Source organism: Centroberyx gerrardi, chromosome 1 (assembly GCF_048128805.1).
Source record: "Centroberyx gerrardi isolate f3 chromosome 1, fCenGer3.hap1.cur.20231027, whole genome shotgun sequence".
NCBI classification, from domain to species: Eukaryota; Metazoa; Chordata; class Actinopteri; order Beryciformes; family Berycidae; genus Centroberyx; species Centroberyx gerrardi.
Window position 1 is genome coordinate 3,739,628 of NC_135997.1, and position 26,800 is coordinate 3,766,427.

A 26,800-nucleotide genomic window follows, 5' to 3' on the forward strand; every position below is an offset into this window, starting at 1 on the left:
TGTAAAACACCACATCACATACAATTCAGACCAAAACCACTTGATAAGACCAGACAAGGAATTGATAAATATGACCAATATGCAACTGCGACACAACTGAATCATAATAGGTTCAATACAGCATCAGTAGCCTGGGTTTGTGTTTGTGCATCACACTGTTTCTTTACATTTCGTCACATCTCATCACTCAGATTATCACAATTACCAGCATGCTGTGTTTGGGGTACTGTGGGAAATAATGTTTTGTGAGTCATCCCAAGAGTATTTTTAACAGATGTCGGGCTCTGTCGCTGCTCATGGCTAACAATTAGTGCCACCATTTAACAAAGTGGCTCGAAAAAAGTTAGGGATGTAGAATGAATCAAATGGGGCTTTAGGGACAACAAACTAATTACGGCTGCATGTTGAGATTCATTATTACTTTTACAACTATGTCACAGTGCATGCAGCTCAAGTCATAAGAATTAGTCTTTATATGAAACTGTGTTGCCAAATGAAAGACCCGACTGTAGCTCTAAGTTTTCCTGATGCTGTTCAGTGGCTGGGGGGAGGGGGAAGGTATGTGATGTTGTCAGAGTCTTTCTTTGTGGATCCTGAAGCGTGACTGACTGAAAATGTACTTGTTCACAAGGCTGCAGGCGCTGGGCTGTTAAGTGTGATCGTACCCTCAGTTTTAGCTCTGTCCTCTTGAAAGATGCTGTGAATAAAGACGGGTGGTGCTGCGCCTGTGTTGACTAAGGCACTAATGATTACTTTGGGTGCGCTGGCTTAAAAGCGTAGTTCAAAGCGCCATCAGAAGGGAAAAGGAGCCCACAAACCACCAGCCAGTTAGGGCATCGAGGCTCAAAAAAGGACATTAAGAAGCTAGAAGAAGATAGAAAAAAATATTTGACATGGTGCAAAAAGTGCACAACAAACATGAAAAGAGAAGACAAATAAAATTTAAGCAAAGCACTATCTGCACTATGTAAAATTCTTGAGAATCCATTTTTGGTTACTTGCAATCAATAAAGCTGTGGAAAACAATCCTGGAGAATTGCTTATTTACAACCAATAAAGCTGGATCCTGGAAAAAAAGTTAAAGTTAAATAAAGAGAGTTTAAAGTTAAATAAAGTGGGAAAAAATGCACTCTCCAGTGGAGTTTAGTGTCTTCAAAGTCACAACAGGTAAGTATCAATTAATAACGGCTCTTGTTACCACTGCTTTTATTAAACTACGTTATTCAAAGTACCATGATATTTCACTAAATCCCTTAGTGTTGATAGTCTTGCCATTAGAAACAATCAGCAATTTATATGGTCATCTGAAACTTGGATATATTTACATTTGTTTTAGAAGAATTTGAGAAGTAGATGGAAAATCAGTGGTTTGGAACTTTTTACCCCATCATAACTCAAAATACAGGTGTGTTTTCATTTTTGAGGTTTTTTTTATATGCATCTTACAAAGGGTGAGCAAGGACACATTATAGATAGATTTGTCAAATTCAGTAACAGATAATGCTGAATTATGTTTCAGAAAATTCTCTTTTTCTGCCTTTAGGGTGGAAGATTGACTCCAGGGCATTTGTGTATATCAGTGCGAATTTTTACTTTGTTTCAGACATTGTAATTTTAGACATGTATTTTTTATCATTGCAGAGATTACCTTTATCTTTAGTTTGATCTTATTCACATCATTGTCAGATGAACACAGATGTTGCTGGAAGTAATTTTCCCAGTGGCATCTCTCTGTTTCTTACCTAAGCCATGAGCTATCCTTCATTCACATGCTATCGGATATATCGCATGAAATTAATTTCCTACTGGGAAACACCATTCAAAGTTGGATGATGAAGTTAGAAAGTCATTGGATATTTTGCTACCCAAGTTTCTGAGTTATGACGTGACCTTTAAGTAACCTTCTCAACATGGAAGAAAAATTCAGTTTTGTGTCAGTCAGCGGTAAGAAAACACTTAATATGAACCTTTATTACATGTTTGCAGTTGGCCAGATCAACCATCATAGCTAACAGTTGTTATAAGTTATTAAATTAGCTTGTTAAACTGCAAGATGCCCATATTTGTTCATTGTTTGTCTTCCAGGTTTGATTTTGACATAATAGCATGTGAAAGCAACGCTTGTTTAGCAGCTGACTTGGAAGTCCGGGATGTCTGATCTTCCCACCAGCACTTGAACGTGGCATTATTTCTGGGCAAAATGTGAACTCTTGTAGTGTGACAGAAAAAATTGCAACTGTGGGATGGTTAAGATACTCCAAAACGTGTAAGACTACCATGTTCATACATGGTAAGACATTTACTATTTATTTATTTATGATTAGATATTTCCCAGTGCACCAGATCTAATTTAAACCTTGTGCTTTTAAGCTTGTACAAGTGCATATGGCATAGTCAGGTGAAACTCCAATTTTGGTATTTTTTATGTTTTACCTTAAATTGAAGTATTGGATGCTCCTCTATGGGCTGAGAAAGATCTACCCTTGAGCCCATGGGTAGATCTTTCTCAGCCCATAGAGGAGCATATAATTGTTTGTATTAAACCCCTTCAAAACCCATTGGATAAACTGAAAACTGCATGGTCGTCAAGCTAAAAACAAGCTTGTTTTTCTCAGTTCCTAAAAAGTTGACATTTTGGAGATGCAAGGTTTCTTTTTGACAACAGCGATATATAGAAGCCTGTCTTGGATATTAGAGGAAAGGGGCTCGGCTGAGTTTGAGGGGTTATCTAGTGGGCGCTTCCCCTCACAGATGCATTGAGTTAGGCCCACATGACCTTCAGAAGGATCAACAGTAAATTCACATCTCCTCTGTGGGTCTCCCCTTTAAACCTTTAAGCCTACACTTAGACAATAACACCTCACACAACAATTTCCACTCACAGCATCAACAGGCTAAAGGAATGACTGGCTTGAAGGTATATTTTTGGACGATTTGCATTTTTAGTTTTTGTAAAGATTCTCTTAACATAAGAGAGTATGCATTTGAGGTGAGCAGAAGGCAACACACTGTAGTTTCTTGGTATTCATAGTATTCCCATGATGTCACATGCATTTCCTACCAATATGGTGCCTTACAATATAGACAGTTCATTGGCTGTGGCTGTCGTTTGATTATAATCACCTGTTAATTTATTACAATCACCTGTTAATTTCCTACCAAGATGGCCGTGTGATGATGTAACAGAATACTATGAATAGGATCTGAGAGTGTGAAGGTTTGTGTTGCAATTAAAGCCAATCAGCCTCTGGTGTTTAAGTGGGAAGGCTGTCAAGACACTTCAATCTCCCTGAGCCTCATCTTTGTTATTTCAAATAAAAGTCAAATCAAGAGATTGTCAGATCAAACGAACGTTTGCAGAAGAGTCACTGCAAATCAAATGCTGCACTTCTAACGTAAAACCCTCAGTTGTTCTGTTATTGCACAAAACGCTGTAAAGTTTGAAATGTTTTGTCTGACTCTGGTGACCTCCGCCCCTCTCCTGGAGGTGGAGCAGTTTCCCCACACTGCTGCTCTGCTGTCGGTCTCCATCACCTTCCTCTACTGTCAATACAGGAGACGCAAGACCCAGAAGATTTGGCCACCCTGCTGCCTAATGATACCACAGTCAAATGGTAAAAAAAACCAAAAACAACAAACTATCATGTAGAATACCAGCAGCCCAATTAAGTTTAGGTGTATATTAGGTTTAAGGTTAAGGTTTACTTTTATTGTCTCCCTTGGGATAAATTTGTCTTGATGAGAGAGACACTGCTGCACAGTAAAAAAAAACAGACATCTCACAATTCATACCTTACACAGAGCCACATAAACATACAAAACACACAAAACATAAAAGAAATCACATAAAAAACATAAAAGAAAACACCTAAAATATATATATCAAACACACGCATATACTCATGTTGCACTTGATCAACAGTGAAGCTAAAACAGAGTCAAGCTTCTTGTTGAGCCTTCTGGAGCTGTTGTGGGCCAAATTCAACATAATCTGTGATGGGAGGTCCCACCTGAAAACCACAGTGACACATACTGTACCTGCTCTCATCCAGCCACCTTCACCGATTTAGGAAATTATTGATGCTCATACCTCTGGTATATGTAACGTCAACTATTTATTGAGAGCATAAAACTATCATGCTTGTACTTTCTGCGTAATGTCTTTGCCCAAAATCCAAACAAAACTACAGTTAGAGCCTGTTAGAGCATATTGAACATAATACAACAAATATATTATTGTAAGTCATTTTGGACAAAAGCATCTGCTAAATGACATAATGTAATGTAATGTATATAGCTGTTGGTTGAAATTGGGGATAGAGTTCAGGAAGCTTTAGAAAGAAGAGTTTAGACGTGAAATAACATTACACTGGATAAAAAGCTTTCATGCCGTTTTCAGCAAGAGGCAAACAAAAGTTCAGTGTTGATTTGATTTGGAAAAGTAGCAAAATACACGATTAGAAGAAAAAAAATAATGTATATTTGACACCAAAGGAAAGCACAAGAAAATGTTACTTAAAACATGTACTTTCATTGTGGTCCTTGATGGAAGACAAAATAACAAAAACATTCACAAAACCAAATAAGAACACAATCAAAAGGTCATAGGATGTACATGGCACTAGCTAAATCATCTTAATACGGGCAACTTTCAACTTTCGTCCAAAGTAATATTCTCACTTCCTTTTTAAACAGTTTTTGATAAAGGCTGATGAGAAGGCTGTTCCACAAACTGATACCAGAGAAGCAAAATTAACTGATATTGAAAATAGTAATTCATGTTGTTGCCCAACTTTTTTGTAATATTTTATTTAATAGACATAGTTGTAAAAAATGTCTAACACACACCGTGACGATGGTTTCCCTACAGAGAGAAATTCTCAACATGCGTGACACAAACAAGACCTCCGTCTCAGGTTATTTTCACCTTCATAATGTTAATCAGGATGAGAATTATCAACTTAAATACTTTCACATCTTAGAGGAATCATTATATGATTAACCTGCATGGCTCTGCTCTGCCTCTAGAGGGCGCTGTTTATGTTTTTTCCGTGTGTGAAGGCTTGCTGGCTTTGTGGCCTTTGGACCCAACATTGATTTTAAGAACATGACAGATGAAGATCCTTATTTTTCTGTCCATGTTAAGAGTTTATACAATCACAACTCATTTTAATCTCCTAAAATTGAATTATTTTCATTTCTTGTGTGATCTGTTTTGGGTAGATGGTTTTCATACATGTAGTTATAATGTACAGCGGGTCCATTACTCTGCTCTGTTGCCACATAGTGTGACCTTGTGCCCAGTATGGACCTTTACACCTTCCTCGCTGCACGCTGCCTTCCAGCAGTAATAACGTCATTTGGCCGGCCAATAGCTGCAACTAAAACCTTATTACCTGCATCTATATTTAGACTCAATAACAGTCTCTGGCCCCAAGGGATCTGACATCAGGAGTGTGTGTGTGTGTGTGTGTGTGTAAGCATGAGAGACAGAGATTCACATCATTTGTTTTCCATCCAGGCAGCCTCATGCCTGAAAAGTCCTGATGCCGCCACACTTCTTCAGCTAATGGAAAGATGCAACTTACAGTTAGTCAAAGGAAATGTTGAATCTCCTTAAAGTCACAATGAAATAAAAAAATGTCACCATGTTGGCTCAGTCTCTGTTTTATAATGTACACCTATTTAACAGTAAATGCCATTTTTTTAAATTTTTGGTGGTAACTTCATGGCGTAGCAGTAGGTGTGCATAAAAATTAAAAACCAACAACATCATTTTTGCTCCCACATGGCGTCAAGAATTGCGGAAGTTGATGTCGGCAGTCCAAGATCATAAAAATCACAATTATCGGTTATTTTCACAGTAATACAATCAACTCTACTTACAAAAAGTGAGTAATGACTGCTGCACTTCATTTATGGTTGATTTTAAATTCATAAATAATTATTTCGATGTGGCCGTTCCAACGAGTTAAACACCCTTCCTACTTCACACAGAAAAATAAAGGTGCTGAAAATGGTTCTTTGGAGTGATGTCATAGAGGAACCATTTCTGGTTCCACAAAGAACCTTCCAGACCAAGGTTCTTTAAAGAACCATTTCTGCTCTCCTTTGTGTTTTTGTTTATCTGCCCTTGTATAGCCTCATTTGCAATTGCACAATATATACTATGGAGGGGTTTGGTTATTTTCCACATTTATGTCATCACCCACCATCCAATGACTAAAAATGTATATTTATATATAATATATTTTAATATCCCAAAGAACAAAAGCTTCTTGAAAGGTTGTGTGTGGAACCAGAAATTGTTCTTCTACGGCATCACTCTTTCTTCCCATGTGACATGAACGCGTCATTACACACCTTCAACCAGAGAAGAAGAACTAATCAGTGAAATCAGCTGGTGTGGTGTTTGTAGTGTTTGTTTGTAATGAAAACCTGCAGACTCACCTATCTCTGGGATACTATAATGAAACAAAACACGGAGGACAAACTCTCCTGTCTAGTTTCTGGTTCTGGGAGACGGTAGTTAATGTTGACTATTACAGAAAAACCTGCCCTAGGCCATGAGGCGGCAGCAATAACATACTTTTCAAATCTGTAATTCAGTGTTAATTCCCTTTCATGTCAGAAGGTGGATTTATATCAATGCCCCAAGCAGTGTTTTATCTGTGTTGATTGTATGGGACAAGGAAGAGCCTCTATCTTCAATCAAAAGCATCCATTATGTAAATTGAATAAATCTGGTGCAAACCCACATCACTGGTGCAATGCCTGGTGAGAAAACAAATCGTGCCTGTGAGGCTGCGGCGGGTGAGGTCACGGTGATGAGCCTGGTGCGTCAGGCTTCGGCCCTCCGACCCCAGTAGTGTCATGAAGTCAAAGCATCGCTCGTCTGTTAAGAAAACCGTCTGAAGCCGCCGGATCGTCTCTGAAACTTCTTCGGTCACTCGCTCTGTTCGCCGTCTGAACCTTGAACCGTCACACAGGAGACAATCACACGATTCTGTTGGAGGAGCCTGTCTGCTCTCTGGGATCGCTCCTCTGTGCTCGTTACATCGGAGCCTGCAGAATAAAGCCATTTAGGCTGTGAATACGGCTCATATGCTGCACTGACATATATGTGCTGTAGTCTGTGGAGGGCCATTGTGCTACAACCAAGCCTTGGACTGACCCTGACCTCATTGCCCCCCCCCCCACCACCACCACAGACAGGTCAGTCAATACTGAATGGTGCTAGCTACTGGACCTGACACCAGGCTGAAGCGGAGCAGGACAGTAATGAATTTCTATGGAGGACATGGTACGCTGAACATAAATCATATCGCTGTTCTCCAGCGATATGAGAAAGAGAAATAGCCTCGTTTTCAGATTGACAACCATGCATTATTTTTAGTTTATCTATACTTTCCTTAGTTTAACCCTTTCCTCAACAAATAGAAGAGCATATAATTCAAGTTAAAACATGAAAATCACCAAAATTGGAAGTTTTCACTTTATATTGACAATTATGCTCCAGTATGTTAGCATTGTGTGCAGAGTGCTGCTGTACACTGCATATACACTGCACAACTGTCAGTTTGTTTCAAGTAATATTATCTTGATATTAGTGGGATGATCTGTCTTAATTCAAGATATCATCACTTATTTCTAGAACATTCTTGAAACAAGCTGATTAGTTTGTATTGGAAACAAGTGAAATTCATTTATTTTTTGTTTCATATTTCTTGTTTTAAGGAAAATTAAATGACTTGTTGAAATTGACTTTTTTTTTTGCAGTGTTGTGTTCTCTAGGTGTTTATTCACCAAGCGTTGGCCTTGCATGTTACACTGACAAAATCCTCTCAGCCACAGCATGAGAATGACAGCCTCAGATATTATGTGCAGTATACAGCAGCACACTGCACAAACAAGTCAAAAGAGAGTGTCAAGTGACTAAGATAAGATAAGATAGCATTTTATTGATCCCCTTGGGGAAATTCAGGGTATAATTCAGACTATATCTTGAAACAAGGCAGAACAAATCTCTCCACTATCAAGCAAATATCAGTTAATTCAAGATAATTCTTAAAACAAGTTAATTTACACTGGAAACAAGTGCAATTATCTCACCCCAGCAGTTTTTTTTTAAAACTTGTTTCCAGTGATATGGTGGTAAATAGAAAAATAAGCTCCAGTTGGTGATCAAAACAACCACTAATATAAACAAATAAATCAATTATACTCTCAGAAAAGCTCCTCCTAGTGATGTATACTATGAATTTAGATCCTAAACATATATGACAGCCTATGTAAGGTTGGTTAACTCTACAGTTCATCCTCTACTTCCCTGCATGTTTGAGGGAAAAGCCTCAGTAAGATGGACATTTAGTTTTTTTGGCAGTAATCTAGTGCTTTTAATCTCCCCAGTTCCATAATTACGCGCGAGTGTTGCGGGGATTTAGGGGTTAAAGAAGGGCATTTGACTCGCTAATTCCCATATCTGCCACATGGTGGGGACCGGAGGAGATTCCCCTGCTGGCGGTCGTGTTGTTCAGTTTGCAGACTGCTGCTGCTGCTTTGTTGTTCCTGCCGAGGTCAGTCAGTCCGACCAGCAGTCCAGTGCGCACAGGACCGGGACAGCTCTCCACCGCAACTACATTTCTCCGCAATTTAGCGCAAAAACGTAAGTAACCATCTACTCCAACTCATTCATCCGGGAAGTCTCGTAAACCGGGCTTGTAATCTGAAACTTTTACAACGCTTTCCAAGTTATGTTTTTCGCACACGAGAGCGTATAGGCTAGTTCTGCAGTTGGAAACGTGATCGTGTCCAAATTGATCATGTGGATGTTGAGCGATTGATTGGTGAATTGTGATCAAAAGCATATTCCCAACCATTTTATGAGTTTCATTCACTGAAAACGGCTGGTGATGTGGCGCCTGTGGAAATGATTTATGTATTGAACACAATGTAGAGCTTCACTGGAGACCACTTGTTGCTTCCTGAGCGTGGAATTACAAGGATCTATCTGGGCAGACTGCGGTCCTGAGACACTGAGCATCAAAGATTTGATTTACAAGCTGGAAAAAACTTAAGCTCTTTATATCTTTTTAAAATATTTAACCGCTAAAGGTTCTTTTTTTTTTTTTTTTTTTTTTTTTTTTTTAAACATAACTCTGCACAAGCATAAGGTAACATTCAAAGATCATGAAGAGATGGATGACTCGATTTTGATAAAAAGAAAAAAAGAAAAAGTCAGATAGAACCTTATAATTCGAAACTCACTATTTATTGAAAGTTTTCTATTATAAATATCTCTGGGCTGCTTTCATATGGTTTCACTTTAGATTGCTGCAGATAATTTGGTGTTAACATAGCCTGACTACATGTAAGTAGAGGACTTTAAAGTTAGGAAGTATGAGTTTGTTTGTTTTTTTGTTTATCCTAATGGCAATGAAGCCACCCTCATTATATTGACATCCTATTGATGAATAAGCCCTGTCACTCTGAGGCCATCTGTTAGGACTGTAGGACACCAGCAAACCTCAACCAGCAAGGTAACTGGTGAAGTGTTAGAGGATTAATCACAGAAGATGGTCCCTTACTGGGTATGCTTCACACACACACACACACACACACACACACACACACACACACACACATACTACATACATACACTACTGTTTGACCAACATGGGTTTTTGAAAGCTGATAATATTTGCAGATAGCCCATATTATGAGCCAAAATCTTTAAATCTGACTGCTTTCATGCAAACAATTACAAGTACTCCATGTTTCCCCCAAAGTGTGCTCTTGTCAGGATGGAAAAGCCCCTTTAAACAGCATTTAGTCCATCATGGGACACTAAAACTCTCCACTGAAAACTGATGAAATTCTTTTAGTGTCAGCAGCTCTTTAAGGCAGGTTGACCCACCACACCTATTCAATGGTAGGTGAAACTCTGGGATACATTAGGCAATTAAACGAAGAACTAATTTACAAAGACATGATTAAACAATCAAATTATGTGAATAAAATGTGCAAAGAAAATAAAATGTCATTGCCGGTTTAACAGATTTTTCTGTATCTGTGGTCGGTAGACGACATGACCGGCCAATATCTGATGTTTAGTAAAAGGTTGATATCGGCCCAATATATCGGCAAACTGATTAATCGGTCTCAACCCTAACACACACACACACACACACACACACACACACACACACACACACACACACATTTGCAGCACATTTCCATTAGCACATTTACAACATTATGGACTCTTTTATATGGGTATTGATTGAGCTGGTTGACTTTTTAAAGCTCAACTTCCACAACATGGGGCCGTTTCATGTTTATGAGGACATGTTAGTGTTACAGATGTGTATGTAGGTCAGTGCTGTGTGTGTGTGTGTGTGTGTGTGTGTGTGTGTGTGTGTGTGTGTGTAGCTGGTGTGTGCAGGGTGGCATTGCAAGTCAGCCAGCATTTCAGATTTCTCCCCCCGGCCGCCTCGCCTCTCCTCTCCTCAGGTCCTCCATGTGCTTCGGTGGATCTTTCTTCAATATCTGAGGCTGTAAATCTGTTCAGCTGGTTGTGCTTTACTCCAGCTGAAGGATTCTGCATGACCTTAATTACCTTTCCATATACTGGAGAAAACTGTTGAATGTTGAATGGATTACACTGTGCTGGAGTTAGCAGCTGCTGGTGGTTAGTTTTTTGGATTGCTGTCAGACAAGGAACCAGAATGTTTTCAGAGTTGTTGTTTTTTTGTACTGCACCTTTACAAATCACCACATGCGAGCTGTGTACCAGTTTGGCCGCATTCTGGGTGCCATTTTTTAAGGCTCATATAACAGCCTGAGGTTTTTAACAAGACAACTTCAAGTGAACTCCATGTCTGTAAGTCTAATATGTCAGAAAAGTGTTCGAAGGAGCACTGTGCATTGATTGACAGTGGGTTTTTCTCCTCTTGAAAGAATGAGAGCGATCATTTAAAGTCATACAGGGCCATGACTCACAGATGGCACAACACTCAATAAATGCTGCATGAGTCAATAACCTGTTTACGCTGTTCAGTGGAATTACCCTACAGGTAATTATGGGGCTAATAGAGTTGAAGCCATCTGAACTGCTCAAAGTTCATTCACACCAAACGCCATGATAGACTCAAATAACTTTTTGCTCACAAGTTGTCTTCTCCCTCTTGTGTAACTCTTCATTACCTCCATCAAGGAGGTTATCACCGCTGTCCTGTGGGGGGAAAAAAAGAACCTGTATCTCCAAAATGTCAACTTTTCATGAACTAAGAAAAGCAGCCTTGGTTTTAGTTTGACCAGTATACAATTTAGAGTTTATCCATTGGGGTTTCAAAGAGTTTCATAAGCACCAAGAGCTCCCTCAACTCATAGAGGAGCATTTTGTCCTTTAATTTTGTGGATTTTCATTTTTTAACTTCAGTTGGACTTCTGAGGTTTTCATGTGACAGCAGTGTTTTGTTTTGTTTTCGGCCCTGTTAGTTTGTCTCTGTCAGCAGGATATCTCAAAAACGTACGAATATATTTCCATGACATTTGATGAACAGATAGCCCTTGGGCCAAGGAGCAACAGGTTTTTTGGTGTTGATCCGGATCTGGGATTTGATGATTATCGCTTTTCGGCCATAAGAGACTTGATGGATAGAGACTTGATTCCAAATCCTAAGGGCAAGTTTGCAGGCTCAAGAATCAAATTTAACTTAAAATGTAAGTGATGGGACTGATGTCTTTGGTAGTAACAGCAAGTTGGAGAATTGTTCAGCGTTGGTGTCGGTGTGTGCTCTCCGAGTGCATTCTAGTGTTAAGAAAGACATGTTAGAAACAAACTCAGTATGGAGAGAATGGGCAGAGCTACAAGCCACTGCGGTCTGAAATCTGGTGCTCCAAGACTCTTGGGACTGTTTACATGCCTCAAGTTGGAGGAGTGAGTGGTTGGGTCTGAGGCGAGGGAGGGTGAGTCTAAACAAGCATGAGATTTTTTTTTTTTTTTTTTCCTCGCTAAGGGTCTGGAGCAACTCCCTCTCTCCCACACCTCCCCATCCTTTCACCCCTGCTGGAGCGTTGTCATGGAAACCCGTGCAGCTTGCTCCTTTTTAAATGAGTGGGAATGAAGTTGTCTGGGAGGCCCAAACCGGTTTTGCCATGGAATGGTTTTACGTTGAATTAATTATAATAGGGGTGTCAGAGTGGGGGGGGGCTGTAGGGGTTTTTACTTGCTGACAAGCTGAGGCAGTACCTCTCTTTGTTTTGGTGACACCCCCCCTACACACACACACACACACCCCACAGCCTTTGGTGATTCCCTTGTCCTGCTTACTTACTGCGAGGTGTGGAACTAGTCCTGCAGTGCCTTAACCTCAGGATAGCTTTACGTCGTCTAAACACAGCTAAAAGGCGTCTCAGGTGTCCGCTGTGGCTGAAAACAAGGTTTCACGGTGAGAAAAGGCCGTCTTTCAAGCGGCGTGGCTGTTATTGTGCCGAGGAAATGTAAGGCTGGAGCGGCCCTCCGTGTGTCAAGTTTCTCCTTTTGTCACTGGAGAGAAAATTGTGTCTGAAAGCTGCCATTGTTTTGGTGGCCACTCAAAGCGGGGCCCTGTGAGGCAAGAGGGGTGATGGAGGGGCTGGGGGGGGGGGCGTTATTTGAGGGGTGTGTGTGTGTGTGAGTGGGGTTGTCGTCGTGCGGGAAAAGGGGGTGGAGGGGGCGTTGTCAGTCAGGTTGTTGCCAGTGGAGTGTGTGTGTGTGTGTGTGGTGTTAACTAGGTGTATTTGGGTCTCATAGCTAGACCAGCTGAATGCTGATGACGCTTAACCCCCAAAACCCTCTCCCTCCACCCCCCCACCCCAAAATGGCTCTGATGGACCACAGCACCATTAACAGGGAGAAGCCTGTTTTCAAGCCTAATTAGACCACAGCCAGGCTGCTGCTTGACAAAGACCAAGAGCCTGTGGGAGACACGAGCAAAACTGTTGACCAGTGTTATACTTTTTAACAATAAACACTAGCAAAAATGTCAAAATAAAAGCTTGCTTTGTCCCTGCTGTCCTAAAATCTGAGATTTAAATTTGAGACTACAAATAGATATTTAGCGGTTACGAAAAGAAGAGTGAGTTATGAAAACAAAAGAGTTTATTGTTGTTGTCGTTGCCCCACGCAGCTCCCACACAGTTCTGGATGAGACAAAGAGTGTGTAAGTGATGTGGACGCAGTGTACTGATGCTGCTCAGCAACACTGCATGGTAGAAGCTTTCAGCATCATCGCTGTCTGTTCAAAACCATGTATCTCCAAAATATCAACTTTTCAGCAACTAAGAGAAACACTCATTTTTATGACAATGCAATTTTGAGCTTATCCAAAGGGTTTGAGCCAAAGAGGTCGGATAATTTTCCCAACCAATCCAGTAGCGTGTAATCCGTCAATTGAAGTTAAAATATGTAAATCGACAAAATTGGAGTTGCAAGATTTTCATACGACAACAGCGATATGCAAAACTGTAACACACATGGGACAACTTACTTCGAGCCATTTCACAAATTCCCAGTGATGACAACCTAGAGTTTGCCATTTCTAGTATCTCACTCACTATTCGTCAATGTTATCAAGATGTAGAATTTATGATTGTCTTATCTAACTTTTTTAATATCTCCCTTTGCCTATTACAAGCCAAATACAGCAGATTAAACTTTTAAAGGAGAATACTGCTGTCATTTTGAGTTATAATCCATTTATTTTTGTCTACATCTGGTTTCCTCCAATCGTTTTGCAAGGCATGCTGTATGCAATACGATTTTTTCAGCATTCACAAATTTTTTGTCGTGTTTAAAATAAACTTTATGGTGTCAAACCTAGCTTGAAATTAACTGCTGTCCTCCCGACTTACAAAGACTCCCTAAATAAAAAGACATGGATGTGACAGTAAAGTTTGTAAGACGACATGTTTTTGAGGGATTGGCTGATTATCAAATCCAAGAATACCAAGTCAATACTTGTGTCTTTGTGGAGAAAGTGGGTGTCAGCTGATTGACAGGAAGTAGAGCGGAAGGTAATGCAGCGCTGAGACGAAAACACACGACTCAGCTCAATGAAATCAGGAGAAAACCAAATGAAGGCTTCATGTTTACTGTGATGGATTCTCTCGCTCTGTGGAAGTTGTTTTTCATTCTGTACAAGAATGAATGGCAGCAAATGGCTTCTTCTGAAGGGAAAACGAGCGCTGATATCTGCAACTATGCTGACTGTGTGCAGACACCAGCAGGAAGAATGGAGAGCAGAGGGGAACCTGGACCATTGGCACAAACTTAAAAAAACACACCAGTATTATCCATCAAGAGTCCACAGTGTTTCTGTTGCCTGGTGAATATTTTAGACGGCACATTGCAACACACCTCATCAGATTGGACACATGGGCCGGTTGAGTTACATTTTCTCTCTGGGACTGCTTGTCTTGCTCAAGTGTGTCTGCACATAGAAACACACACACACACACACACACACATGCACACATACGCAGATCAATGAAAAAGTCCCTGTGTGAGCTCCCACACTGCCTTCATCTCTGACCTTGACCAGCGTTGCTCTTTCACTCATGAACACAAAGACGTACATACAGATCCACTCATTCAGAAAATGAAACCTGCCCTTATCTCCCTAACAAGTTTATGTTTCTCTTGTTGAGTCTTGTTGCGTCATTCAGTGCAGATGAGCTGTCTGTTGTTGTGCCTGGTACAACCGGAGCCTTTGGAGGGGAGGAGGAGGAAAGCTGAAGTCAAGGAGAAAAATCAGACAGTTGAGTGGAAGGGCTTGTTTGTCACGACTCAAAATTAAACCAGAAGAGAAATGAAAAAGGCAGGCATGTGATGCGAAGACCATTTAACCCTGCTGTAGCTTCCTGGGATAGTTTAGGGTGCCAAAAAACAGAGCATTGGATGAGACTCCTGTCACTGCAGAGGAAAAAAAACCCTCTGGAAGTGAATGGAAAAGAGAAACAAGTTAATTGTGAGTTGAGCAGAGAGGAGCAGTGTGCAGTGACCAACCATTACAGTACTATGTGTCACTAGCTCTTTCTTAGCTTGCTGGGCCAAAGTGCTGTGAGTGATGGGACGTGTGTCGGAGCACTGGGTAGCATCAGCAGACCAGTTGAGGTTGGAGAAACAGTATAAAGAAAGTTGCTGTATATTTGTCTTTTGCGCTGCTGAGAAGCTTTATTGACCTCCCCAAAGTGTTTTAATAGACCCTTGGTTGGTGAAATCTGCCATTCATTTCTGCTGTAAGGATATTTGTTTAAACATACAGTGTCACTACCATAGGCAGCCATTCAGTCAGTCATTTGCAGTCATTTGTCCCTGTGTGGATCCTTGTGCATGGGACAACTAAGGCTGATGGTCTGTTTATTGCAGTCAAGCACAGAAGATGCACTTTTTTATAGGTGCATTAATTCCCATGAGATGAAGAGAAACCTCATGACGGGGACGTTAAACTCAGTCTCCATGAGTTGGAATCAGGAGTTGTGGTGACTTTCAGAATGGAGAGAAGGTTATTACCAGGCTGAACCTGAGGGATGATGTGTTGATGTTCATCACGAAGAACATTTGTTCACACAAATGGTTGCAACATGTTTGGTGCCTGAGCAGCCTGAAGGCAGAGCTGTGGCATCATGAAAGGGATCGTAATTGATTTCTGTCTAAATATGTGTTCAATTCATGCAAAGTGAGCAGAGTTCGCCTTCTTGCATTTGCATTCTCCCTCAAACAGTTTTATTTGAAAGGCTTTTATTGCATCATGCATATTTGTGATGGCATGTTTGTGTGTCTGAATTTGTGCTACACAGAAAAAGCCAAGTTGCACAACAACCTTTCACTGAAGCTTCTCGAACTTCCCCTTGCCGGACACGAAACTGGTAATTTGCTCAAACATCTCATAATCAGTGCAGCGCTTCGGCTTTGCCAGAGCACCTCTGTGAGGATTTATGGCACCACATTAAAAATCAGGTCATGGCAAAGGAGACACAGGCGTTTCCCTGCACTCAGTAAAGAAGTGCTCAGTCTCCCACTTCTCTTGAAATTGTCTGTTTTTAGCCATTTAGAGCTAGCTACCCAGCTGAGTTGCTGAGCGTCAGTCAGTGAAGGGTGTGAGGTTCTGTCAAAGTATGTTGGAGGGTGACGGCTGTGTCTGTTCACCACACAACGCTCAATAGTGAGTTCTGTGTGGCAACTTGTATTCCCACTGACCATGGCTACACTGAGGCAGGCCAGAATGAACTGGCAACCCAGTTACAGTCTATGTGAACTGGGTCAAAAATTATGGCAGGACAAATCCGACCTGCAGGCCTTCAGTTTGTGTGTAAGAATAATTCTAAAATCTCTTAACTGACATTTTGACATCTGCATTGTAATATGATGTCTACATGTGTTACACTTATGTGTCTCTGTGTCTCTGTTTTAAACAGCACATTCACAACTTTTACTGCCTTTATAATGTGCTCCAGATTGTGTAGAGCAGCTCTCTGTTCTATGGAAATAATTAGTATTGTTGTATGTTTCTATTTTCACTCTCTGACTTCGACTTGTTACACATTTTTGTGCAGACGTAGGGTATTGTTCTTGACTTAAATTGCTACAAAAGATGTATAAAAACATGTCTCTATACAACAAATTTGGGTAATAAATTAATTAAAACATCATGTGCATTCCTGATGCAGACTTGCTCCGTTTCATTCTGCCGCTGCAGCACAAAGTAGCTCTGTGCCACTAGATTTCTAAATTTAAACAACAGACACTAAACTTTTGTTACAGGGTTTCTTTTGTTTTTATTCCCAACCAAAAGCAGTTGAATGCTTTTGTCCTATTTACAACTTCCAAACTTTGAAGTGTAGGCTCTTACGAGGAAAACTTGAAGGCATCATCATTTCTGAGAAATCGTGTGACTATGCATAAAAATCTCTAATTCCAGCTGTTGGCTTCGACTCTAAAATTCGTGTCTCTTTTCTGTTCCAACTCTTTATATATGGTCAAAAACAAACCCAACAATTTTAGGAATGGTGTCCCTGTGAATAAATGGCTGCTGTGTGCTGCGTATGCATGGTTCTTGAGTTTTAGGCCTGAAAACATCAAGACTGAAGTTCACTCTGATATGGGGCTTCAGTTTTCCACGCAGCGTCTCAAGACTCTTTCAGCCCCTTGCTATGCAGCATCAGAAGCTGACCCGGTCTTTGTTGTGGCACGCATTGGCTTCAGTCTGTTGTGTTCGTGGTCGATAATACTTTCCATCTGGCCCTACTGTGGTGCTTTGCCAAAATCTCTTTCCCATCGCACATACACACACTTCCCTCTCTCATCGCAGGTGCCCCCCCCCCCCCCCCCCCCTCCCACCCCCGCCTCTCAAACTGGCACAGGCAGCCTTGTAACAGTAACCCATTTACTGAGATGGGAATATGGGTCGGATGCACGGGCACTGTACTCACGCTACAACGCAGCACTGCCAGGAGGAAGTATTGAGCCGCCCCTCCATATTTCACCCAGATTTTCATAGATTTATTGGACAGTAAGACGCCATTACTGTACGGAGGGACTGAGGAAGAGAAGGGAGATAGCTGTAGGGAGATGGAGAGAAAGAGATGCCGCGTTTACGTCATGTCAGATTTAGCGTAAACACAAGCAGCCGAGTGGGAAAAAACATTCACGTCACTTTCCTAGTGCTAATTAAAAGTAGGACGTGTGGATTTTTTTTTTTTCGATATCTCCCACTTGGTGTCACGATTGCAGAAGTGTGTCACACAAGTGGCAAACACTGCAGCAAATAGCTAGTTCAAGATAAGAAAAATCAGAATTATTAGTTATATTCAAATGCAGTCAACCATACTTATGGAAAGGGAGTAATGTCTCCTGTAGTTCATTTAAGGTTGATTTTAAATTCATAAATACAAATGATTTTGGATGTGGGCGGTCCAACGAGTTAAACAAACATGTCATCCTGTTCTTTGGTTTCTTCCAATAGGACATGAACGCGTCAAGAGAGACCAGGGGATGGTGAACTGTAAGCATGACGGAGAAATAATGCTTTATAGAGGCAGAGACAAAGGAGTGATGGATGCAAAGAGATCAGAGGGTGAATTGGGTGGATTTGAAACTGGGAACGACCCTGTGAGGCAGAGGGCTAGAAAGCGTGAGAAAGCAGGTTAGAGAGGATATCGCTCCGCCCGCCCCGCCTCCTCCCTCGCTCTGCGTGGAGATTGAGGTTGTGTTTTACTGGTTGTGCGGGTGTAATCCTGGAGATTTTAGCCCCCCCAGCCCCTATCATGACCAGCCAGGCCAGCTTAGCCAGCGAGGTCTGTGGTTCTATGCATCTGTCACCACTTGTACACATCAAGCTCATCCCCCAGAGCAAATCTGGATATACACACAGACCCACACACACACACACACACACACACACACACACACACACACACACTGACGACTACTAAACCACTCAGACACAATATAACTTGTGTGCCATAACTAAACTACGTGCCATTTGCCTCTGTATATGTAATTATGTATTGTGACCGTCAATTTTCATTTTTTGCAGATCTAGCACCATGGGGAAAGGCTGCATGACGGCAACCAAGTACTTCCTGTTCCTCTTCAACCTCATCTTCTTTGTGAGTATTTCATGTTTACCGGTGACTCATGGACATGACAGTGTCCACCCTAAAACACTTTAACACCAGCTACTGGTGATGTACCTTGCATTCCTGTGGAGGTTTTGGTGTCAGTCCCTCAGAATCAAAGAGCGAGGGCTTCTTTCTAGAGCTGCCATTTTGCGTCAAGAGACATTCAACAATCATACAGTGAAAAATCCACTGTAGAAGAGGCAGAGAGACCAATTTCTCCACCCACAGGAGCAGCAGATAGACCAGAATGCAATGCAGCCACAAGACAGGTTGGGTTTCGAGGGATGCAACTTTCACTATTTCTCAACTGGAAAAACTCTCATGCCGCTATTGCTATAACTCTCTCCACCGACACATACTAAATACAAGTTCCCACCCGTGCTCTCGGGTTGTCGACAGGCATTCTGGGAAACGTAGGGAATCACTAACTGAAGTAGAAGTAGACGAGGCAGGTTGAGGGAAGGTGGGTACACCAAAAAAGTAAATTACAACACTAACCTGGAATGCATTGAACATCACAGATTGATGGTATATAACAGCGTAAGAGGATCTGAAGGTGGATTTTTCCTTTTTAAGGCTTATTTATTGCTGCATTGTCGCTGTAAGCTGCTGTATGTTGGACAGCCTGAGAGGAGTAAATGTCAGCCACCCACACCAAATACATTCATTCTCTCTCTGAGTCTTAATTACAGTGCAGATGAAGTTTTTGCGGCCCAGTTACCAGGGTGATGCTCTCTTTCTCTTTTCCTCTTTCTCTCTCTCTCTCTCTCTCTCCTACCACCCCCCCCCCCCTCTCTTTCTCCACTGTGGAAATGAAATCTGTGATCTGGGGTTAAGAGCTTCTTAGTTACACAGCAACCTCGCAGACCCTGGTGTGATGAACAGACACACATATCCTCAATGTGTGTCAGGGTGTGTGTGTGTGTGTGTGTGTCTGTGTTCTTGTATTTCTACACTTAAGAGGACCAAGTGTCGTCACAAGGATAGGAAAACGAGGAAAGTCCTGAGTGAGGACATTTTGCTGCTCCTCACTTAGTTTAGGATTAGGACTTGGGTTTATCTTTAGATTAGGGTAAGTGTTAAGGTTAGGCATGACAGGTTAGGGAATGGATGCAGGCAATAGGGATTTAACGAAAGTTCATGACACAAAGTTTTAAATTTAATTCACACAAATCTGTAGTCACACTGTTTATGGTTTGCATTTTCTTTTTTGTTTTCCATCAGAAATAAAAATGATAAAAAGATTTTTTTCAGTCAAAATTGTCTGTTCAGATTTTGTTAATAATAATAATATTGAACCTTGATTATTCTGTATCAAACCGAACCGTGAGCTGAATGTATCGTTGCATCCCTAGTAGTCAGTGAAGGTCCTCACAAGTGTAGTAATACAAACACACACACACACACACACTGATCAGCCCTAAGAGTTGCTAAGAGTTGAGACATGCTGTAAATGTGTGTGTGTGTGTGTGTGTGTGTGTGTGTGTGTTTCTCTCCCAGCTGTTCGGGGTCGTCATCATGGGCTTTGGACTGTGGCTCCTTCTGGACAATCAGAGCTTCATAGTCGTCCTGCGTAAGTGCCTGTATCAAATTTAATTCACATTTATTGTAACTGAGGAATGTACAGAATGATTCTCTTTGTGCTTGGGTGAAAACCGAAAATTGGCTTACATGTTAATTTTCCTTTGCAGAGTGATAGATAGCAGGTGTTGTGTTCACGTTTCTCATCTCATTTTTGTGTTTTTACCCGGTTTAATTATGGCTCCAGTGGAGTCAGTTTCCCATATCTGTTGTTTTGACTGAAAATGAGATAACACGAGGCAATGAAAGACAGATAAACCCTCTGAAAATGCTCTCCTGGCTGGATTTGAGGGCAGCGAGTGCTTAAAAAAACAAAGGGACGAATGGCGAACGCTTTTTTTTTTTTTTTTCCAGTGGACCCTTTACAGTAATCCACTTGTAGAGCAGATGTAGGGCAACACAAATGGACTCATGATTAACAGGCTGAAAACAGGCCAGGTTCTAGCTGCAGGCTCCCATTGTGTGTGTGTGTGTGTGTGTGTGTGTGTGTGTGTGTGTGTGTGTGTGAGAGAGAAATACAAACTAGAAAATGCACGTGGTACACATTGGGTAACTGAAACCTGTCACTACAACATTTCTTGTTAAAATTAGTAACTTACTTTTTCAAGTAATGCAGAATCATATTTCTGCTGCACTATGTTCATATGGGGAAATTGTAAATATACAGATTTGCCTGTAAATGGCACGCAGCTCTCTCATAGTCCTGATGCTGTACAGTAAAGAAATAAAATTCTGTCTTACACACATTAAGACAGAAGGTTGGCTAAGGCAGGTTAGTAATTATTTTGGCTGGTAAAAATGATTCCTGGCAGGTCATTTTCTTTAGTTTACCAGCACTTGGTAGGTGAGCCAAAAAGTTAATTGGGACACTGCCAGTCATCCTCCTTTGGTGTTTCAAAGAAGACCGGCTACCATTAGACGCCGATATCACTAAAGAAGGCTGGAAGTGATGCAACATTATCATGATTTCTTTACAAGGAATATAAGTGAGGTAGGCTAAAGCTTGTAATGAAAAATGTCCACTCTGTTCCTGACAACAGCATATCACTACACAGTCAACCTACAATGCACAGCGTCTAGTCCGAATGGTTTTCTCATTTAAAACGACTTCACTTGGAAGCTCTCTCAGGTGTTTCAGACGGAACGGACAGCGGCTCGTTTGTGCCGCTCGAATTCGCTCGGGCCATTTTCACCTGCCCAAACAAACTGTAAGAGTTTGATTCAGCTGCTCCAAACACGGCAGGTGTGAAAGTATCAAAGTAAGAGTTAAACTGCATCACTGAGTGAGGATGGAGCCGTCTGAGTTCAGTCCAGTACAGAGAAGCTCTCTGTCCAGATCTGCATTGTGCTGGAATACTGGATCCTGAGTGTCAAACTCGACTTCTTGAACGCCATTTCCATTGCAAGTGACAGCTTTTATGATGAGCCCGGCCAGAGCATTGTAAGCTGTAGTTGTTTGGCAAGTTGAAACAGTTTGAGGTTTTCAATAAACCGGTGAGCATTGCATGGGTGTCTCACGGTGGGCAGATAGGTGAAGCTGTGTGTTAACAGTCAGTGTGTTGTACAGAGAAATATTTTAGCCAAGAAACTGATGACTGATTGAAGTTATAGTGTACTCCAGTGATGCAGCTCTGACATCATGCAAACCCGCCTGGTCCTTCCTTCAAACATAATATCTCAGACACCGCTGGTCTGATTTTGATGAAACTTGGAGGGATGATGCATTTTGGCATCGTGTTCTGGTGTCCAAATTACACTGATTGGCCTGATGGGGGCGCTACAATTAAAGGTCAAGATTTCACACTTTGAAAGGCCATGACGGCTACAGCATTGGCCCAATTATGATGAAACTCGGAGGGATAATGCATCTTGTTCTGATTGGCCAAAGGGGTGCTTGCATCATTTGTGCGGGACGACATGTTTACTTGTTTCACAGTTTTCAGTAGTTTCTGCTGATTGTCATCACACATGCCAGAGAAAAAATATGGAAAATAAGCTAATATAGCCATGAAAATATTTTTACGACTATTATTTTATTTTCTCCCGCCTGCAACCCATCGGGAATCATTCAGAAAGTTGTTTTCTGACCCTAACCTGACAGTAGGTATCTTACTGCCATCTGTGCATAAAAGGGTATATAACTGCATGCTGTAAAATATGCTTGCTTTGCACAAGTAGGAATTTTATTTTAAATAATCTGTCATAACTCAATAAGACCAATAACTCGTCTGTAACATTATTGTATCAGTGAACACAAAGCATTCAAGTCATATCCTAATCTGATTTTAATTAGACCTTCTGTGGTTGGCAGGTTAGTGAGATTAGTGTTCCTCCCATGTTGACTGAAAAATGTTTAAGTTTACCAGACTTTACCAGGAAACGTGTACATTTATTGAGTCTCTGGTAAATATGTGCATTTACCCTGGAGCTGGCGCATTAACTTTAAATAAGTACATTTTAAAAGCTGAGATACGTAAAGAATGAATGCAGTAAGTAATTCCCTGTTGTCCTAAAACCCTGAAGGAAAGAAAGATGTCTGGCCATGTAATCGTTTCCTTGTTGGGACAGAAAGAACTAAAATAGCATTTCAGTCAAGTGTCATGCATTTGAGTGTGTGCAACAGTCTGTCACACAAATGTAGCACGTTGAGGAATAACAAATTATTCCATGAAGAAAGTAATATTTTAATGTGACTAATCATGTTGCGTGTGTGTTTACCATTATCCCTACTGTTCCATAAAAAGACCATAGGAGGCAGTGAAAGGGGCTCCTACCTTGCTGCCTCTGACCCCACTCTTCTTTCCTGTGTGTGTGTGTGTGTGTGTGTTCTCTCTCCCCTTGGCCTGTTGAGGTGCTGTTTGCTTGTGCACGTGTGCACCAGTGTATTTTCCAACATGTGACAGGGTGCGCTGTTAAACACAAGTGTCCACCAGATTCCCTCTGCTTCTGTCTGTCTGGCTGCTTCTCCTGTCTGTATTAAAAAAACAAATATTTCTTGACATACATTACCCGTTTAGCCATATTGCCCCACAACAAATTCTCCTCCTCTCTCCCTTTTTTGTCTCTCTATCTCTGCTCCCTCTCACTTTCCTCTTTCATGTGTCTGTGTTTCTCATCATGGCTTCAGGTACACGCTCCTGTTCTCTGACACTGACTGTCTGAAATCAACTTTTTGGCTCGCCTGCCAAAGACTGGTAAACTTAAAAAAGCCAAAATACTGAATATACATTTTTCAAAAAAATATGTCACCCTACCTGTTTTCAGTTCTACTTCGCTCAACCTGCCTCGTCTACTTCTACTTCAGTTAGTGATTTCTTACATTTCCCAGAATGCCTTTCAACAAGCCCCCAGAGAACAGACGTGAACTTGTTCCATTTAGCTGTGGGTTATACGTGTATCTGGAGAGAGCGATATCCGTAGCATAGTAAGAGCAAGAGTTCGAATTTTTCCAGTCAAGAAAAAGTGAGAGTCGCACCCCTTACTCAAAACACAACATGTCTTGATGCTGCATTGCATTCTGGTCTCTCTCCTGCTCCTGTGGGTGGAGAAATTGGTCTCTCTCCTCTTCTATGATGGATTTCTCCCTGTATGATTGTTGAACGTCTCTTGGTGCAAAATGGCGGCTCTAGAAAGAAGCCCTCGCTCTTTGATTCTGAGACCCAAACTTGACGTTTACCGTTGTTTTAGATTGCTGAAATATTTCCTGCTGTCAAACCCCATTGTAGCTACTGGAAATATCTGAACATGACGTCACAGCATCTACATGCAGCCAGTTATCCACAGGAATAAGACAAACACACCACCAAACAACAAAATAGGTCCAGAAATGCAAACTACATCGCCGCTAGTGTTTAAAGTGTTTTAGGGTGGCTTTCTCCTTTTAAAATCTTTGTCGAAAGTGAGGCATTGAGTAAAGTTTGACCTCCCTAAACTGTCTAGCCCAGCCAAACATGTACAGTGGGAGTTTATCAGAGAGAGAAAAAGAGAGAGAGAGAGAGAGAAAGAGAGAGAGAGACGACCAGTGTCAGCAAGACAGAAAGGCATAGAGATGATTGAAGAAGGACTGATGCAGAGGGAAGGACAGGCAGCCAGAAATATAGAGACAGACATTGAGCAAGTGTAATAGAGAAAGAGAGACAGCCAGTGAGCGAGAGCATGTGTGTGTGTGTCTATGTGTGTGTGTGTGTGTGTGTGTGACGCCTCAGAGAGTGTGTGTGTGCTCTCAGAACAGGGAGTGTTACTGAGGACATTGTCCCTCGTCTGTGGCCGATCCGCAGGTGTCCTCCCCTCGGACACTGGGCCCTTTCTGCTCCATCCAGCATCAGCATGCATCACATCAGCCCAGTGCGCTCACTGCCTTACTCATCACTACACACACTCACACACACACAGCCACGCACTACATCACTGGTCTGGCCAAGAAGCGGAGGAGGAGAGGGAGAGTGAGTCCAGGGATTTTATCGGGGTTGGGAATGCAGTCATACGACGCGAACCGCAAGGAGCTGAGGGTTTAAGTACAGCGGACAGTTTAGCTTTGTGTCTGGACATAAATGAGATGTATTGATGCTCAGTGGCATGTTTTATAAGCTCAGCCAATGGCCTGTTGGGGTCACAGATGATCACAGTGGTGTTGAGGATGAATCAATGATCTGCTTGGTGCAGCATGTGAGAGATGAAATCAGCCTGGTGCTGGTGGAGCCTGTTTGTTCAAGGCCTGAGTCAGAAGAAGAGAATGATCCCTAGTCTCTAGAAATAAATTTCTTGTACCGTCGCTGTTGGGCGAAAACCACTCAAATCCAAAATGTGAACTTTTCAGGAACTCAGAAAAACAGCCTTGTTTTAATTCGATGCTGTTTGGAGTTTATCCAGCCTTTTGAAATGGTTTCATAAGCCCAAGAGGTCAAGGAATTTTCTCAACCTTTAGAGGAACCATGTAATCCTTCAACTGAACTGAAAACATGAATATCACCAAAATTGGAGTTATACGGTTTTGACATGACATAACAGTGATACGCTATTTTTGTTTCCATAGTTTTGTGGTGTTTATATGTTAAACGCAGCAAACTACCAAGTCAAATCCCTTCCATGTACAAACTTACTTGGACAAGAAATCTAATTCTGATTGTGAGTCGGCTAGATTCAGCTGAAGATGAGGAATGGTGGAAACGTGTGTGTGTGTGTGGCGTGGTTGTGTGTGCTTGTGTGTTTATACATGTGTGTTAGCGTACATGTCGAGGTTCACAGGTCTCCCCTGTGTCGTAATTTATCAGCTGTCACCTCAGCACCATGCTGGGGTCGAGGGCACGACTGGGAGTCTCCGGTCACCCATGCTAGTGTTGGGAGGAGGTTGACCCTGCACACGGGTGCATGTGCGTAGGGGCAGGCAAACACACACCCATACACACATGCACAGTTTCATTTCCTCCACCCCACCCCCCCACACACACACACACACACACCCACACACACACACCTTAGCCTCATTTTCCGTCATAAACTCCTCTAGTTTCTCTTTGTCTTGAGTTTGAGCTGCACGCTGTGTGCCCTGGTTCATTGATCCCCTGGGGTGTCCCATGTTTCCTTCAGGCCACAAGGACTCTCTGCCAGCAGAGGCCCAGGGGTGTTGGGAGGAGGGGGGGGGGGCAGGGCAGGGGGGGGGCAGCATTCAGCCTTTCAAATGCCACATTGGCAAACATCAACACAATGACGTGTTCGTTCCAGTCTGCTGCACGTGCACAACCTTGTTTTGTTTGTGTGTGACTGTTCAAACTGCCGTAGGTCCCTACCTGATTCGAGAGGGAGAGCCTATTCTTCTGTTTTTGTTTTTTTATGGGGTTTCCCAGTTCCAACCCTTTTGGAGGAAGGAGTAGTAAAAAAATTAAAATCAGATCAAGTGGATTTCCGAGCTTTGACTTTACGTAAACGTCTTTGACTTCACGTCTTTGACCTTGTGATGTTGCTGCAGGCTCGATGTTTATGAACCGAATGAAACCGTCTCTCAGTGTGTGGCAGGTTAGTTCCCCAAATCCCAACCAAGGGCTTGAATAGTAGCTGAGGTATTGTGGAGCCTCCTGCATTACACCACACCCTAAGTAGAGCACTGCAACCACTCACTTGTTTGCGATGTTATTCAGTTTTGATGATGACACATTTGGCTATATTTGGAAACTCACTCTGCAGTGTCTTGTTTCACATGATTCATGAGAATGACGGCAATATTATGGTATTCCATAAATTAAGATTACTACAGTACTGAAATATGCCAAGATATTAATGTTACAGTTTGTACTGAGTTATTTCACTGTGGTTAGGGTTTGCTGTATCATTAAAAAAAATGCATTTTATACACACTAGGGTCGACTGACAGCATCTCCAACTGCAGAATTTCTTCACGGTTAACCTTGACTTACTGTTCATAAAGATCTATTTCTTTATTTTGCACTGTGCATATTATCTGTATTGTATTTCTTGCCAATCCACCACAAAACTTGATCCACTGAATAATTTTCTGGAATTACATGTAATTTGGCAATGGTTGTTTATATAGAGTTGT

The 26,800-nt window shown here is 41.7% G+C and overlaps 1 protein-coding gene across 1 annotated transcript in view; it reads left to right on the top strand.

Moving 5' to 3' along the window:
* The first annotated feature begins 8,540 nt into the window (after positions 1-8,540).
* The window catches only part of LOC139915747 (CD82 antigen-like), a 28,496-nt gene continuing 10,236 nt past the window's right edge, over positions 8,541-26,800 (top strand). The window contains exons 1-3 of the mRNA XM_071904445.2: positions 8,541-8,665; positions 18,582-18,654; positions 20,167-20,239. Of these exons, the coding sequence (XP_071760546.1) occupies positions 18,592-18,654; positions 20,167-20,239 (136 nt within the window). The 5' untranslated portion in view covers positions 8,541-8,665; positions 18,582-18,591. The remainder of the gene's footprint in view (positions 8,666-18,581; positions 18,655-20,166; positions 20,240-26,800) is intronic.